The sequence below is a fragment of the Elephantulus edwardii genome, unplaced genomic scaffold (assembly GCF_000299155.1).
Source record: "Elephantulus edwardii isolate Elephantulus edwardi_28Jun2011 unplaced genomic scaffold, EleEdw1.0 scaffold00127, whole genome shotgun sequence".
Taxonomy (NCBI): domain Eukaryota; kingdom Metazoa; phylum Chordata; class Mammalia; order Macroscelidea; family Macroscelididae; genus Elephantulus; species Elephantulus edwardii.
Window position 1 is genome coordinate 152,097 of NW_006399877.1, and position 12,903 is coordinate 164,999.

The 12,903-nt window shown below is 52.6% G+C and overlaps 1 protein-coding gene across 1 annotated transcript in view; it reads right to left on the reverse strand.

The window, feature by feature from the left end:
* Positions 1-12,903, reverse strand: part of LOC102854313 (putative ciliary rootlet coiled-coil protein-like 3 protein-like) — a 45,977-nt gene that overhangs the window by 6,895 nt on the left and 26,179 nt on the right. The window contains exons 16-20 of the mRNA XM_006893493.1: positions 11,190-11,317; positions 10,650-10,819; positions 9,396-9,572; positions 8,284-8,397; positions 3,460-3,603 (exon numbers count right to left, since the gene is read on the reverse strand). Of these exons, the coding sequence (XP_006893555.1) occupies positions 3,460-3,603; positions 8,284-8,397; positions 9,396-9,572; positions 10,650-10,819; positions 11,190-11,317 (733 nt within the window). The remainder of the gene's footprint in view (positions 1-3,459; positions 3,604-8,283; positions 8,398-9,395; positions 9,573-10,649; positions 10,820-11,189; positions 11,318-12,903) is intronic.

The window sequence follows — 12,903 nt, forward strand, 5'->3', positions numbered from 1 at the left end:
ACCCTTGCCTATAGGTCCCCAGTGTGCTGGGCTGGGGTCCTGGACCCTTGCCTATAGGTCCCCAGTGTGCTGGGCTGGGGTCCTGGACCCTGGCCTATTGGTCTCCAGTGTGCTGGGCTGGGGTCCTGGATGCTCTGTGCTTCACCACTCTTACAATACCGCAGCTCCCCAGCCCTGCTGAGGCCACAGAGCTGTCCACGAGGGCCTGGCAGGCTTTTCTCCACCTCTTCTGGTCTTGGTCATCTCCCTGCTTCCTCCTGGACCCTGGAACTGTTGCCCAGTAGGACCCACTCCATGGCCCTGCCCCTGTGCCTGCACTGGACACCAGTGACAGCTACTGCCCACTGATCCCCCACCCTCATCTCTTCAGCAGTGAGGGAGTCTACTCCAGGGTGGGGGGTGTCAGCGGCACGGGGTCCTGGCACCAGCACGTCCAGCAGTCTGCCCTGCAGCTTTGCCTCCCCTTCAGTGTGGGGGTGGGTGGAAAAGGGCCCCCACCACACCAAGGCCCAATGTCTTGCCAAGTTTTCTCTGGCCTCTTGCGTTAAAGACAGTGATCACATCTCATCCATCCTCACTGAGGGCCTTCCATGGGGTCGCCTGTTACTGACACCAGGGCTGAACTGCTCTGGCTCATTGGGGGTTGGTCTAAGGTCCCAAACTGGGTCCCCAGGGACCCCTGGTGGGAGGGTCTTGGGAGAGCGGAAGGAGGGCAGGCCTCACTCAAGAGACTGGGCAGCTGTTCCCCAGAACCCTGGTCCACACTGAACTCTGCACCAGGCGCTCTGAGAAGCTCCATTTCCACCTCATCGGGGAGGAAGCAGGGCAGTGGGCAGCGGGGCAGTGGGCAGCACGCAGCGTGGCTGACCGGTCGGGCCGGAATCACAGGCTGGAGAACAGCCCTCTCTCCCGGCTGCTCCGTTCCACCCCCACCCACTGTTGTTCTGTGTGGGGCAGGACCCCGCCCCCCTTGCTGCCCCGCCCCCACGTGGGGGAGCCCAGCCTGGCAGGCGTTTCCGCACAGCTCAGCAGAAACGCGCCCAGAGGGTCAAGGACCGTAGAATGGGCTGATCCATCATAAAGTAAACTGTTTCCATTTCCCAGGGCAGGGGAGATGAAAAAAATCAAAACAAATCGGGAAAGAGCCCAGCTCCCCGTGCCCCCCAACCCCTCCTCGTGAGAACAACCATCTCTTTTACAGGAATTTTACAGCCAAATCTCTTAATGTGATTATAAAAATTATTTCTTTACTAGAAATGGCATGATTTCTTTTGAAATCTCCTGCAGGGGGCAACTCACGTGGTCAACATCGAGCACAGAGGATGGGAGGGCTGAGGGCAGCCACAGGGTCTTGACCTGGGCACGTGCACGCTTGTGTGTGCGTGCGCACAGGGCACGTGTACTCAGTGTGCATATGTGTGTCAGGCCCACAGGGGGTGGTGTGCCCGAAACGTGTGCACTTCTATGTGCATACATGTGTGTGCACAAGTTGTAGCATGCAGTGTGTGTTTAGTGTCACACACGTGCATGTGCGTGCATGTATATTTGCACACAAGCATGTTTCGTGTGCACAAGTGCAGCGTGCATGCGTAAGTGTGCATGAACAGCAGTGGATGCACGTGTGCATAAGCACAAGCGTTTGTCCATTTACATACATACATGACGTGTGTATGGTTGTATGTTCACATGAGGGGTGGTGCCTTGTCTATGTGCATATGTAGAGTGCATGTGTGTGTGCCGTGCAGATGGTGCACACATGGCGTTTGCATGTGGATATGTACTGGCATGCATGTATGTGTCAAGTTCTTGTGTGTGCATGCATGCACATATATATGCACATACATATACCTGAGCCTGTCGTATCTGTGGGGGGTGTGTATGAGTGTGTAGTGTTAGTATGTTTGTATGCATGTGTGCACATATATACATGAGCTGGTACCTTTGTGAGTGCATATGTGTGGTGGTCATTCGTGTGTATGCATGTGCACGTGCACACATACGTGGCCCTCAGGCAGGACTGGGCAGACCTGACACTCCTCCAGTTTAAAGCCTGTGGAAGTGTTATGGTTTCCATGGTGACCTGGGCCAGCCTGGCGTCTGGGAGGGTTCCCTGTGCAGCCCCTTGCTGCATGTTCACCCCCTTTAGCCTCTGGGCCTCGGCCACCTCCTCATGCCTTTTCTGGGGGCTCCTCTCCATTTAAGGGCTGCTTCTTCCAGAACCTGGAACTGTTCTTGAAGCCCCTGCTTTTTTTCCTCACCCTAAGTCCTGTCTTTCCTGCCCCCATTTGAAAACCTCCCTTCCAGTTCCCCATGTGGCCGCTGACCAGCTGACTTTGACATCTGTTGAAAGGGGACCTTTCTTTTTGGAGGCCAAAGTAAACAGCCTGTCATGTAAATCACACTTGCCCCCCAGCCCCACTCCGTGGCCCTCTGGAGGGTGCTTTGGAAGGAGCAAGCCCTTCTCCTTTCCCCATTGCTGCTAGCAGGACTGCCCCCCACCCCGGCCTGGAGCCTGGCGGCCACTTGCTTCAACGCCAAGTCAGCGCCCGCCTGCTATTTTTGGCAGGAAGCCCAGGACCTGAGGAGGAGGGGCCGCTATGGCCCTGCGCTCCACCTGGGCTGGGTGCTCCCCCTTCCTTAATACCACAGTGGAAGCCTCAGGATGTGGCTGAACCCCTAGGGTTGCAGCCCTCCCCCACCAGCCCTGTCAAGCAGGCCTCAGAAACGCCCCTCAGATCTACTAGCCAAGCCTCAGCAGCCTCAGGTGGGGCTCCAAGGGCTCCAATGTCAACAACCTCCATTTCTTGTTCTGCCTCTGACCCAGGCACCCCGAGATCCAGCTCGTACTATCCCGATGTATAGCCTCACAGATGGAGAGGGAAAGAATTGGGATCTGTTCCCTGGCCAAGGGTTTCTGAGCCTCTGGGGGAAGGGACCTGGACAGGCAAGTAGACTGCAGGTAGGCAGTACTGAACAGGGACACTCCCACATTGAGAGGCCTGTCCACCGAGGTCTTGGTGCTGCTGAGCCGAGGCTCTGAGGGCTAGCTGTCTGCTCACTGGAGAGTCCGTGAGCCTTCCCTGAGCACCACTGCCCATCCAGCCACTCTGAGATCAGGATCTTCTGAGGACTGGGCATCTGAGGGGAGGTATAGGGACCAGGTGGGTGAGCTCCACTGGACAAGCACATAAGTACAGAGGGCAGGGTGCACCCCTAGAGCCAAGTGGGCGAGGACCCATATCCAAGTCGCAGGCCCTGAGAAGCTGATTGTTGAAGTGACTGTCCCTGGAACTTAGCCAGGCCCCTGACTGGGCACAAGTCATGTTGTCCCCTGAGGTCACACTTGACAGCCTAGAGGACGAGAAAACGCTCTCCGTTTCTCCTCACAGCTAACAGTGAACTAGTCGGCCCTGGAACCACCACTTCATTTTCATCCATCCCGGCCACACACCCCCTTACCTCTCTCCCCTCACTGCTCCGTTCTGCTGCCAGCTTCCGGAGGCTACTGCTCAGAGATGAGGCCTCGCTCTGGTGGGCAGAGATGGCATCTGCAAACTGGGCCTGCAGGGCCCTCAGCTCTCTGGTCAGCAAGGAGATGGTGGCCTGGAGGGGGACACTGGATGTCGTAGGAGCCTGTCTGTTGGCCTCTGGAAGTTATGTACTGTCTTAGAATCAGGTGGGCAACAGCTGAGCCTGGCCTGGCCTGTGTGCCTGATTGCTGCTTCCACACCAAGTAAATCTTGAAGGACCAGGGATCAAGGACAAGCACAGGCTTCTGAGGGGTTGTGATATGAAAGACAGGCCAAGCAGCCACATTCGGTGGGGTGTTTTCCTGAGGGGCCTCAGGTTGTCAGAGCAGGGGCAGAGGGATGTGAGCACTGGCCCTCTTCTAGCTCAAATGTTTCTGCTCCATGCTCTGTCAGCCTGTGAGGAGAGGATGTTCACCTGGCAAGTGAGGAGGCACAGGGCTGTGCCTCTGCCTAGCTGAGCAAGACTGGGTGTACTGAGTGTGCTGCCTGGCTGGGTGTGCACAGCTGGCTGGATGTCCTGGGTGTGCTGGGTTGGATGAGTGTGTAAGGATGGCTGGGTGTGCAAGGTTAACTGGGTGTACCGGGTGTTTTAGATGTGCTGGACTAGCCAAGCATGTAAGGCTAGCTGGGTGTGCAAGGCTGGTAGGGTGTATTGGGTGGGCTGGATGTGCTGGGCTGGCTGAGTGTGTAAGGTTGCCTGGATGTGTAAGGCCAGCTGGGTGTGCAAGGCTGACTAGGTGCACTAATATGTTAGGGGTGCTGAGTGTGTAAGGCTGGCAGGGTGTTCTCGGTGTTTTAGGCATGCTGGGTGTGTTAGGGGTGGTGGGTGTGTTAGGGGTGCCGGGTGTGTTGGAGTGCTGGATATGTTAGGGGTTCTGGGTGTGTTGGGGTTCTGGGTATGTTGGGGTTCTGGGTGTGTTAGGGGTACTGGGTGTGTTGGGGTGCTGAGCACAAGGGGCACAGGAGAAAGTCTTGTGTCTAGAGATAGGTATCCTACAACTGGCTACTTCCTACTGAAGATCTGTGGGGGGAGAGCCCAGGGCTCGCCCACACTCCTAGATGTTGCAGCCCCCATCCTGGATCCCTGATGCACCCTGCTCTTCATGAAGGTTGATCCAGCTGCCCTCTTGACCAAGAGTCCAGGCTATGGTCTCTGTCCACACGAGAGTAGGTGTTCAGTAAGGCCCCAGATGCCTTTCACGGACCAGAAGAGACCAGGTGTGGGGCCAGTACGGGTGCAGCACGCTTTAGGCGGGGCCTGTCTCCTGCTGCTTGTTCTAGGTCATCATTTCCCTTGCCAGGCTACGTCTCTCCCTTCCCTTCCCAGTGGGCTTTGCCTTCCCCTCAGAGGTGGCAGAATCCTTTACGAGCTCCCAGAAAAGCCAGCAGCAGGCAAGCACACTATACTCAGGGGACACTCAGAGCCAGTGAGAGAGAAGGCTCTGGAAGCCAGCGCTGTCCCCAGAAGCCTCTTGTTCTGTTGTCTCTGGGGCAGGTTGAAGAAGGCTGGGAAGAAGGGCCAGCCAGGACTGGGGAGGGTGAAGTGGGACAGCAGGGCCTCAAGAAATTGGTGGAGGGGCACCTTAAGACCTGAGGAATTGGGATACTTTTGGTCAAGACTTTTCCTGGCTCTTGGAGGCCTTCTTTGATCCTGCATGACCCACAGTTTCCTGGGATGCTCAGAGGCCCCAATAACAGCAGCTGTGCCTAGTCCACCAGGGGATGAGTGTTATGGTGGACCAGAGGTCCTCTGACTCCTGCCTGTCCAGTGGTGGCAGGGACTTGGTGCTCCAGAAGCGCGCTGACTCCTGTCCAGACCACCTAGGGGACCGAGGGGACAGGGACCCCAGAGGTGCACTGACTCCTGCCTGCAGCGTAGCTAGGGCAGACTCACGATGAGGGAGACTCCAGACTCCAGCCAGCTGCTCGTAGCAGCCTCAGTTCATGGGCAATTTTCACCTGGAGCCCCCAAGGCCGAGCATCTCCTGGTCAATTTGGGATTCTTGGTGGGTCCTGTGGCTGAGGGTACCCTGGACATCTGTAGCCCTTTCCATATGGGGTTCTCAATTGGAAGGACTCTGGAATTTTGCCCCTCGCCCATACCTCGCTTCCTCTCACCCCACCTCATACCTGTGCTTTCACTAGAAGCAGCTGAGGGGTGCAGCATGGAGGCTGGTGTGCATGTTGCTCATTGTGGGGTGAGGTTAGGCTCAGGTAAGGTCCTGCCTTTAGACCTTGTTGACCCTGCCAATGTCGGGCATTGTGTCTAATGGGGAAGCCTCTCTCAACTGCCGAGTCAATTTCTACTCGTGGTGACCCTCCATCACCTTTGTGAGGCTGTAAATTGTAATGTTGACAGTCACGATGGGTGGAGAAAAGATTGAAGCTGTCAGTCATTTCATGTCACTTGGGTCCACAATCAATGCCCAAGATAACAGCAGTCAAGAGCAAAAGACAGGTTTGCATTGGGGAAGTCTGCTGTTAAGTTGTTGTTAGGTGCAACCCTTGATGACCCTCTGAACAGAAGATCTGAACCTTATTCTATCATGTGCCATCCTCACACTTTCTGACACACAAAAGCCCATTGTGGCAGTCACTGTGTCAATGCATCGGTTGAAGGTCTTCCTCTCCTTTGCTGATCCTCTGCCTTTCCAAGTATCATGTTCCTCTCCAAGGAATATCTCCTCCTAGCAACAAGCCCAAAGTATGTGAGGGGAAACTTTATCATCTTTGCCTCCAAAGAGCACTCTGGTCTCACCTTCTCCAAGACATATCTGTTTGTTCCCTTGGCTATCATGGGATGCTTGGTGTTCTTCTCCAACATCACAGCTCAAAGGCATCAATTCATCTGTCATCCTTATTCATTGTACAGCTCTTAGATGTATAGCAAGGTCCTACTGTTAAGGACCTCTCCAAATTCTAAAGAGAAAAGATGCCACTTTAAAGACTAAGGTGCACCTGATCCAGGCCATGTTGTTTAAAATTGCAATGGTGTCTCTCTGGAGACTAAGGTGTGTCTGATACAGTTCATGGTCTTTGCAATCACTTGTTATGCATCAGAGAGTTGGACAATGACTAAGGAGGATAGAAGGAGAATTGATGACTTTGAGCTGTGGTGCTGGAGAAGAGTATTGAGGGTACCATGGACTGCTAGGAAAACAAACAGATTCATCTTGGAAAGGGTCAAACCGGGCAGCTCCTTGGAGGCAAGGATTCTGAGGCTCTGTCTAACATACTTTGGACATGTTGTAAGGAGGGACTGGTCCTTGGAGAGGGACATCATGCTTGGTAAGGTGGAGGGACAGCACAGGAGGGGAAGGCCCTCTATGAGGTAGATTGATTCAGTGACTGGGGCAATTGGGATGGGTGTATCAGAGATGGTGTGATCAGCACAGGACAGAGTGGAGTTTAGGGCTGTTGTACATAGGGTTGCTATGAGTTGCAAGTGACTCGACGGCACATAACAACAACAAATGAAGATGAAAATTGGAAAATGAAGGATGACAGAACAATTGATGATTTTTAATTGTGGTGTTGACAAAGAGAACGAAATATCCCATGGACTGCCAAAAGAACAAACAAAACTCATCTTGAAGGAAGTGCAACCAACGTGTTCTTTAGAGGAAAGGATGGTGAAACTTGGTCTCACTTTGAGTATACTGTCATGAGGAATCAGTCTTTGGGAAGAAACATAAAGCCGGGAATGGTAGAGGCTCAGAAAAAGAGAGGAAGACCCTGAAAAGATGGACTGACAGTGATTGGAACCATGGGCTTGAGCACATCAGAGGCAGTGAAGATGGTGGAGGACAGGACAGGGTTCAGATGTTCATACAGTCTCTGGGAGTCACAAGATCCCAGCAGCAGCAGATCTTCATGGGAAGACAATGTCCATCTTCCTTCTGTAGAGCAACTGGTGGATTTGAACCAGAGACTGGGAGCCTGTGCATTGCTAGCACACCCTCCTGTAGAGAACACTCACAGAGGTCCTAGAACAGGTTATCACCCAGTGAGCAATACCTGCACAGGTCCAGTGAGCCTTCCCACGAAGCTGCAGTGCACACTTGTCCTCCTCACAGCAAAGACTGTGCCTTCCCACCAACCTGCACTGTGCACACCTGTCCTCACACCATAGACTGTGCATTCTCACCAGCCTGCAGTGCACCCCTGTCCTCACACCATAGACTGTGCATTCTCACCAGCCTGCAGTGCACCCCTGTCCTCACACCATAGACTGTGCATTCTCACCAGCCTGCAGTGCACCCCTGTCCTCACACCATAGACTGTGCATTCTCACCAGCCTGCAGTGCACCCCTGTCCTCACACCATAGACTGTGCATTCTCACCAGCCTGCAGTGCACCCCTGTCCTCACAGCAAAGACTGCATTCCTACCGACCTGCACTGTGCACCCCTGTCCTCACAGCAAAGACTGCATTCCTACCAGCCTGCCCTGCTGTGTGCACCTGTCCTCATGGCAAAGAGTTGAATCACAGGGTATCACTCACCACAGAGCAGTAGATCAATGTAGCAATGCTTGTGCTTGCCTTGCTCTGGGTGACAGGTGTCCCTTGGACTAACTAGTCAGTCTGGGCTGGGACTTGCTTTTCTCTTCTTCTTGGGAGAGTTAAGCTCATGCAGATCTTTCCTGTTCATCAAACTGAGGCCTGGGTGGGTGGGGAATGAGCCTCAGGCCAATTTGGTGGCAGGAAGATGTATTTGTGGCATAGGGCAGGGTCCTCACTGTGGGATGCTCACCTCCGCTTGCTCCTGCCGACCCTGAGCCTCCCTCTGTACCCGCTCCAGCTCCTGTGAGGCCGCAGATAACTTCTCCCTTAGGAGGCTCCCTTCTGCTTCCCTCAAGGCCAAGACCTGTAGAAGACAGACGGTGCTGGTGAGGGGTGTGAGGATCAGGAAGCTGCCACAGAAGGCTGGCCCAGTACCGACGAGGGATTCACAGCCACCCTTGCCTAGAGTCGCTTTGTCAGAGCCCTCAATGCTGAGTCTCAGTAACTGTAGAGAGGTGAGCACACAGTCACACAGTTTTCAGAGAGGCCAGCAGAGGGAAAGTGACCTGGCAGAACTTGGCACAATCATAGATGCACATCATGCCCAGGCCATTGTGGGAGCAACCAGGAGATAGTGTATGTGTGCAGTGGCAAGTGCTCAGGGCTGTCAGCCACAGTGCTGTAAAAAGGCAGGAAAATCAGGAACACCTGAATATACACTGAGGGCGCCTAAGAGAACAGATGACCTCTCTATCCATGGAATATTACTTAGTCACGACAAAGAACAATAATGCCCTGTGTACACGGTGTGGAGTGATAATGACTGACTCGTTAGTGATTTGATAGATACATGGTCTGTCCATGGATCCAGGCATATTGATGGCTGGCTGGGTGTGTACATGGCCACACATGGAGAATTGAGTATGTGGGCAGCAATATGAATGGATGCTACAGTGCATGACCGGGTGGAGGGTGGACAGGTGAACAATGGGATAGTTAAATGAGCAGTACTATACTTGTGCAGATGGATGGTTGGTCAGATGGACATATGGATAAATGTATGGATAGATGGACAACAGATGGGTGGATAATTGGCAGATGGACAGGCAGATTGTTGAATGCATTAGATGAATGGATGGGTGAATGAATGCATGGATGGATAAGTAGATGGATGGATATGTGACTGAATCCTACAACTATGGTAGGAGAAACAGACCGTCAAGAACAGCACCTGGGGAATGCTTCACCTGCTTAGGGAGTTGCCTGCCACATGGTACTCACGTTGAGTCAAAGAATGCATGCTGAGGCAGAGAAGAAGGTGTCTGCCTGTTGACTACTCCCTGCTTTGCAGTCCCCCATTACCTGCTGCATTTCATGCTCCAGCTGCAGGAGGTGCTCATCTCGTTCTTGTTTCAGGTTTTGGATCTTCTCCTTCAGAGCCTCCCTGTCAGCTACACCTTTTGCCACCAGCTCCTTCTCCTGTTCCAGCTGGTGAATGGCCATCTCCTTCTCCTCTGTCAGTGTGAGACTCACAGTCTCCTGGGATGAGGCAAAGTAGCAGACTGTAAGAACTGCACAAGGGGCTGGGTGTGTACATGTACGTGTGGCTGGATAGACAGATGAAGGGGTGAATGGGTGGGTTTATGTATGGGTAGTTGGATAAGTGAATGGATGGATGAGTAGATGGTGACTGAATGGATGGATTGGTGTCTGGGTGGCTGGATGGATAAATGGATTGGTGGATAGATGGTTGATGCATAGCTGACAAGTGGATAGGTTGATGGGTGGATGCATGGGTAGGTAGATGAATAAGTAGATGGGTGGATGGACATTTGGTGACTGAATGGATGGAGGGAGGGATGGGTTGATGGATGGCTGCATGGTTGGACAGAAAGATGTATCAAGAGGTAGATGGGAGGATAGATGAGCAGATGGATGGCTAGATGGACGCATGAATAGTTGGATGGACAAGTGGAAGAGTGGATGGCTGGCTGGGTGGATGGGTGGATGGATGAGTACATGGGTGGGTAGATGGACAAGATAAACGGTGGATGGACAAGCAGGCATATGGAAATTTGGTGACTGAATGGATGGACAAGTGGATGGCTTTCCAAATTTGTCCAGTCCGGCCAGCTACTCTTCCCTGTCTCCAAATGGAGACACTGAGGCGAGAGCTTCCTCCGATCTTTCTGCCTCACAATCACAATATGTCATGCTACTTTTGCTTAACATTTTATAGACCTTCCTTGGATATTCATAGTGCTAAACACCACATCACATCCGTGCTTGGCACTACAGTCTCCCTCAAGTGCCTGTGACCAGTGGACTTAGGAGAATGGTGAGGCCTTTCCAGTTCTAAGGTTTCAGGTGGTAGCCAGGCCAGCTGACACTTAGATCTCTACACTAGCTCTGCACATATTTTCAGGGTCCCAGGAATGAGGGCCTTGTGCACCTGGAGGCCAGTTTTCCTGTGCGGTCCTCCCTGATCCAGCTGTGCCATATTGCCCAGCACACATATCTCCCTGACTTCTTGTCTCCAGCCCTTCCTTAAGCCCCTGAAGAACATGGAAGAGCCCTGGGAAGTGGTAGTGGACAGGTGGGCCTCCGGAGGCTGACCTTGTCCCTCTGCAGCCTCATCAGCTCCTCGCGGTGGGCCAGCACCTGGCTCTCAAGGGCCAGCTGTGAGTCCCGCTCCAGCTGTGCCACCTGCTGCCGGAGCTGCTCCAAGTCCCATTGCAGCTCTGTTTCCCGGATCTCCCCCGAGCTCTTCAACTGCTCCAGGTCCACTGTGGGAGGATGTCAGGGTCCAGCTCACAGAGCCGCCCTCCCCACCCCAAGCCCTGGAGACCTCCCACAGAGCATTCTCTGCCCATGGTCAATGCATCCTGGATCCATATACCAGGCTTCAGGACCAGCATGGTGGCCTGCACACATGGCTATGGGCTGATTGGAGGTGGGGTTGAGTCTTGAGTGCAGTTCAGAGACTAAGGCAGAGAGGCAGATGCAGGCACTGTGACCACAGTCTAGCCCTAGGCCTGGGGTCAGTGCCTCAGGACCTGCTTGACCCCTCAAACAAGGGCTGGAGTTGGCTGGACCAGGCCTCATGTTCATGACCCTGGGGCTTCCATGGGGCAGAACCTTGGGGCCCTGAATCACCTTGTAGAGCTTGCCGCGTGAAGCGTGCATTCTGGACCTCTTTCTCCAGCTGTTCCTGCTGCACCTTCAGCTTTGTTACCAGCTGTTGGGCCTCAAAGTGGCTGCTCTCCAGGGAGTCTCTCTCTGCCCTGTAGGAAACCATCATAAGACACGGGCATCCTCACCCACTGCCTACAGGATCCCTGGGTGGCTGGGTCGTGCAGCTAAGGAAGGCTCACACATTAGACAATGTGGATAGCAGATATCATGTGCTGGGTCTCTGAAAATGGACTAGGGCCCTACACAGAAACACACACCAGCTGAAGTAAACATGGAAAAGTGAAATAAATGCAAAAATGGAACAAATGACACAGAGCAACCGGAGGCGGAGTTGTGTCTCAAGCCAGTCAGCTCCTGAGGCCCTTTCTTCTCTGACCACTTCCCAGGACTCCTCTCACCTTCTACAGGGAGTCGGGGAAATCCTGACTTCTACCCATGAGGGTGATCTTTTTGGAAACTGAGGTTTTCTTCTGCTATCAGTATGTTAATGAGGTTCCATAGCGTTGATCCACTGCCACTGAGTATTTTCTGACTCATAGCGACCTTGTGGGATAAAGCAGAACTTCCCTTTAGGGTGTCCAGTGATATGTGGATGCCGTCAACTTTTTCCTGTGAGTGGCTGGTGGGCTTTAACTGCTAATCTTTTGGTTAGCAGACGAATTCTTTAACCACTACACCGCATACAAGAGTTGTCATTAGGTGATGTTGAGTACAACTCATACTGAACCTATGAACAGCCAACCTGAACCCTGGCCTATCCTGTGCCATCTTCATCGTTTCTGACACACATCTCTTTCCAAGCATGACGTCTCCTTCCAAGGATGAGTCTCACCTATCTACATGCCCAAAGTATGAAGGACGAAGCTTCACAATCTTTGTTTCCAAGGACCACCATTCTGACTGCACTTTCTCCAAGACATATCTTGTTCTTTTGGCAGTCCATAGATAATCAGTACTCTTCTCCAGCACAACAACTCAAAGGCATCAATTCTGTCATCCTCATTCATTGGCCAGCTCTCTGATGCATAGCAGGTGATTAAGAACACTATGGCCTGGATCAGGCACACCTTAGTCTTTAAATGGACATCATTGCTCATCATCATTTTGGAGCAGCCCCTGACAGTGAACTTCCTCAATGTAATACATCTCCTGATTTCCTGACTGCTGGTACCAAGGGTGTTGATTGTTGATTCAAGCAAGATGAAATAATTGATAGCTTCAATCCTTTCTCCATCTACTTAATGTAGGGAGCTTTGATGGCCTGGTGGCAAGAAGCTGTGCTGCGATCTTGAAGGCATGTGGTTCAAATCTCACCAGCTGATCTGTGGGTAAAGGATGGGCAATCTCGTCCAGTGTCATTAACTCCCTTGGGGAACCTCCCAGAGGGAGGGTCAGTTCCAACTTGGCACATAACAATGTAGAAGGTCCTATTTATTTATTTTTTTAAATTTTATTTTATTTTATTATTTTTTTGTGTGTACCGTCAAATCAGATATGACTGGTACAGGAAGGTCCCATTTCTTTTTCAGTGGTGTCTGATGAAATGGGAGAAGGGTCACAGTTACAGAATCACCAAGGAAAGACAGATGCCATGTGAAAATGTATTTGCAAGATAACAAAAAAGATACCTTGGGCTACAGAGACTAGGAAGAATCTTCCCCCAGGGCAGGGAGGG